The sequence below is a fragment of the Littorina saxatilis genome, linkage group LG9 (genome assembly GCF_037325665.1).
Source record: "Littorina saxatilis isolate snail1 linkage group LG9, US_GU_Lsax_2.0, whole genome shotgun sequence".
NCBI lineage: Eukaryota > Metazoa > Mollusca > Gastropoda > Littorinimorpha > Littorinidae > Littorina > Littorina saxatilis.
In genome coordinates this window covers 4,595,294-4,600,293 of record NC_090253.1, presented here as the reverse complement: position 1 = coordinate 4,600,293, position 5,000 = coordinate 4,595,294, and the positions used below count along the sequence as shown (strand labels likewise).

Sequence of the window (5,000 nt, the reverse complement as noted above, 5' to 3'; positions counted from 1 at the left end):
GAACCCCCCTTTTAAGACCTCAGAAAATAAGACCTTTAAAAGGGAGGGAGACAAGAAATGTTAACAGTGACTCCCTCCTTTTTAGGACCTGATTTTCTCAGATTTTTAGAGATCCTAAAAGGGGGGTTCCACTGTATCTCAATAATTCAATCGTCATACAATGAGGGCAAATTGACGGTTGCTATGAACACAAAATCTGAAAAACTGGGGTCATAACATATAGGTCATGATAGGCACAAAAAAAAAAATAGTCTGTTTACGGTAACCCGACCGACCCTATTTTTTTCGCGCTACCCTAGACTCTTTTTTTTGGCATTTGGGAAAGAAAAAAAAAGAATGTGTTTTTTTGGGGAAAAAAAAAAAATCCCGACCTACTGACCCTATTTTTTTGACCTATGTTACCGTAAACAGACCTATTTTTTTTTGGCCTAAGGGGGGGGGGGGGGGAGCTGTCACTGTTAACATTTCTTGTCTCTCCTACCGCCTCCCAAACTCCCCGTAAAGTAAATGAGACTCCCCTGAAAAGCTTAGTATGGCTGCCTGGATGGCGGGGTAAAAACGACCATACATGCAAAAGATTGTGGGAGTTGCAACACATGAAAGAAGAAGAAGAAGTAAACGCGACACCCTTTCACGGAAATTGTCAACAGTGTTCTATAGAAACGAAATCCTTGGAAACTTTCATGCATTATGTATTTTATAATCGTTGCACATTAGCAGCTGTCTGTATAAAACTAATCATCCGCTGACAAAGTGTTCATATGCACACACACATGTGAAGCAGATTTGTAAACTGTACCACTGGAGCAGCTGTCTATGAAAAATAAAAAAATCCGCTGACAAGTGTTCATATTATGCACATCCAGAATAGAATATGTATATATATCTTGCACTCACGTGTGATATAATGTAGTATTCTCTGAGATGTAGGTAGCAGCTGTCTGTATAATTCTTTTTTTAAATTCGCATGAAAGTGTTCACTTGTACATTCAGGATAGAATATATCGTACGCTAATTTGTGATATCGTGTATTATTCTCTGAAATGATGAGAGCTGGTACCAGCTTGTCTCTAGCAACAGAGCCCGTGCACAGTTCATATCCTACTTTGGACCAAGTGGACCCATGACAAAACAGTGGTACCTGTTAAGACCTAAAATCCTAGAAATATAGGTCGTGATAGAGAGGGAGTCTTAAGATTAAGACCTTGTACATTTTGTGACACTATGAAGAAAAAATCAGAGAAAAAGAGGGAGTCTTATACTGGAGGGTAGTAAAACAGAGTTCCCACTGCATTAAAGGAGTTGTCCTCCTGCAGAAGAGATTCTGTAAAACAATTTGCAATCTGATATCGGTCCAATATCGGGATCCGATATCGACCCAACATTGGTCCGATATCGACCCGATATTGGTCCGATATCGACCCGATATCGGGCCAATATTGGTGTGCTGACTGGGAAAACACTAATACATTATTGTTGAATAGGTCACTTGATCATGTTACAGATTTTCAGTTTGGAGTGTGTTGATGTAATTATGTTTCGGTTTCTTCTGTAAGTGGAGGAGAGAATAGACAAATGTTAATTTTGAACTATTAATTCCTCTTTTTTAAAGCATGCAGCACAAAGTAACGGTACTCTTCCTGTAGCCAACATAAGTGATAAATTTCAAGCCAAAATGAATGAACGTTATTCCTGTTTGCTTTGAATACTCCAGACAATGCAAATTTGAATTATGTTATTTCTGGGGTATTAGTTTCTAAGATGTCTTTTAAGCTGCTGAATTGTTAATGATTGTCTGTGGGGCTTAAAGTTACGAGACCTCATGCTGTATTATAGCTTTACTAATTAGCAATAATTATGTGGGAGAAATCAAAGTGTTTACAGCCCTTATTAAAATACATGGTTAAGTGAACAGTCTTTTAAAAACCTTACAAAGTCTGACAAATTGAGGTGTTATAATGGAAAGACTCAAGTTATAGGTAAACCTTTGCAGACTTTATAAGTAGAACAATCTCGGGAAATAAGTTCTTAAATCAGACAGGGTCTTAACGCAGCGGTAAAGCCATTTTGACTGCATTATTCAGGAGTCCTGAGTTCATGGAAGTTCTTGGGAAGGTACCCATGTTTCAAGACATGCAGGTAAAACAATGATAATTTTATTACCACTACCCGAAACAGGTCTGTGAGCAAATACTCACAGTTTTGACATAAAAATGTGATTGATTTTGCAGTAAGCCTTATTTCACACGCAAGGAGAGTAATCAAACTGATTGATTTTTCATTAAGCCTTGTGTCAAACTGATTGATTTTGCATTAAGCCTTGTGTCAAACTGATTGATTTTTCATTAAGCCTTGTGTCAAATTGATTGATTTTGCATTAAGCCTTGTGTCAAACTGATTGATTTTTCATTAAGCCTTGTGTCAAATTGATTGATTTTGCAGTAAGCCTTATTTCACACGCAAGGAGAGTAATCAAATTGATTGATTTTGCATTAAGCCTTATGTGTCAAACTGATTGATTTTGCATTAAGCCTTGTGTCAAACTGATTGATTTTGCATTAAGCCTTGTGTCAAACTGATTGGTTTTGCATTAAGCCTTGTGTCAAACTGATATGAAGTCATCAAAGACATTTATCGAAAAAAAGAAAAAAAAACGTCTGAGGATATCATTCCCAGGAACTCTCATGTAACGTTTCATGAAGATCGCTCCAGTAGTTTACTCTGAATCGCTCTACACATACACACACACACACACACACACACATACACCACGACCCTCGTCTCGATTTCCCCTCTATGTCAAAACTTGACTAAATGTAAAAAAAGAAAGACAGAGGATGGTACTGGTATCGGGCGCATGTCCCTACGAGAGGACACCCCAAAACAAAGGACACCTTTTATATACTAAGCTACCTTCGATGAAAGGACACCCTCGGAACCAGTTCAAAGTGTCCCTATAATGCAAGTGGCCTGTCATGAGAGGTATGTTTTAGTCAAGGCATCAGACCCAGGGACTACAGAAGTTGTCCATTCAGGGGAGGTGTCCACTCATCAGAGTGGCCTTACAGCAGTCTATTAACATATGAAAGGATAATAATAATAATAATAATAATAAAGTGTATTTATATTGTGCCTATCCCTTACAAAAAACAAAAATATTTGGCTCTAAGCGCATTACAACATGTGTAGGGACTTGGTACAATCAAGTCTGACAAATACAATAACACAATATACAGTCGGTCTCTTGGGTAAAAATGAGAAAAGTAGCTTCGACATTTAAACACTGCTACTAAAAAATCCTCTAACAATGCATACTGCTTTACAGTATGCATTTATGTATAAATATAGTTAAAGAACATTGAGTTAATAGCAATGATGAAAACGTGGTGAAAGATTGCCCTCTGGTGACAGCCTGTTCCACTGAAACAGGTCTACTAATTGAGTCACAGTTTGAATAGGAGCTTGTATTCCTTATTTATTCCCTAATGAATGTATACTAGTCGATGAAGAGTAGGGTGAGATCCCGCAGTGGGGCACTGCGGTTATGAAATTAAAGGCCCCTCCTGTTTTTGGAACCGCAGGAGCTTTCTAGTTTGCTCTTAGGTAGATTTTTGGTTCCTCTTTCCTGTCATGCTCTCTTTTTCTTCATGAATTCTTTTCTTTTTTCTGCCTTCTTGCTCATTCACCTGTATTTTTTCCAAAAATCTCTTCTCTTGCCGCTTGTCTCGCGATTCATGTATAGTTTAATCTGTTAGTGTTCTGATGTAAGTCCAGCAGTAGATAGGTTAAGCCTATTTTAACATACTGGAAACTGGTAATCTTCCAGTAGGTATTAATTTAGTTTTACTAAAGCCTGCTGGGACACAAGTAATGGGTTAGTGCATTTGTAAACAGGAATCGCTTGACAAGTGGCCCCCTTCATCCCCCCCTTCCTCGTCCTGATATGGCTCTGCGTAGTCGGCTGGACGTTAAGCAACAAATAAACAAACAAACAAACAAGTAGGGTGAGAAAGTGGGGTTAGAGGCTGGTAGACATTTAACTTGTTGTGTATTTTTGTTCTGGCTAGAAATGTCGACCTGTATAAGCTCGAGATGTACATCAAATGTTATGGTGTGGACATGTATATATGTTACAGGCAAGTTGGGAAACCAGGCATTTCCGGAAATGACTACCGAAAAGTAGTCATTTACGGAAATGACTGATTCACTCGGTCATTTCAGGAAATGCCTAAAGTTTAGCTGGATATTTTAGTCATTTCCAGTAATGACTGAAATTAGCTGTTAGGCATTTCCAGAAATGCCTGACACACAAACTCTTGATCAATCGAAACGCACGCACGCACGTGTACAATAAGAATGAAAAGGGTTATAAATATGTACCAGATTTTAATGTTATTATCTGTCAGATTAAAAGGTAGATAAAAGAATAATAACAAAATGAAATACTAAAATACACACATTTTCATGTAGATTTGAGTGTTAATTACTCTTCTGTTCATTTGTTTTTGCATGCCAGGCTTTAGTGGCATAATGCTTTACGTTCAGAGCATTTGCACTGTGCACTTTAGGAATGGAAATGGTTATAAATATGTGCAAGAATTTAAAATGTAGATAAAATGTAGAGCAATGAATAAAACACACACACACCAACACACACACACACACACACACACACACACATACACCAACACACACACACACACATACACCAACACCAACACACACACACACACACACACACACACATACACACATAGTTTGAGTACCAGGCATTCTTCTGTTCATTTGTTTTTGCATGTCAGGCTTTGGTGGCAACGACTGTTGCAGAGTACTTTACGTTTGAAGCATTTACACCTATTTGTTTGACACTTTTTCCCCCCAGAGCAGTTGCATTTGGTAAAGCCCTGTCCTCCACTCAAGGAATTTTGAACAACTGCCTCGCGGACACTGACCTGTTTGTCACATTTTACATCTTGCTCTGTCAAGAGTTTCTGTGCGCA

The 5,000-nt window shown here is 38.3% G+C and overlaps 1 protein-coding gene across 1 annotated transcript in view; it reads right to left on the bottom strand.

Moving 5' to 3' along the window:
• Window positions 1-4,140: 4,140 nt before the first annotated feature.
• LOC138975115 (KRAB-A domain-containing protein 2-like) overlaps window positions 4,141-5,000 on the bottom strand; it is a 4,318-nt gene continuing 3,458 nt past the window's right edge. The window contains exon 2 of the mRNA XM_070347771.1: window positions 4,141-5,000. This exon is cut by the window's right edge and continues 1,582 nt beyond it. Within this exon, the coding sequence (XP_070203872.1) occupies window positions 4,782-5,000 (219 nt within the window). The 3' untranslated portion in view covers window positions 4,141-4,781.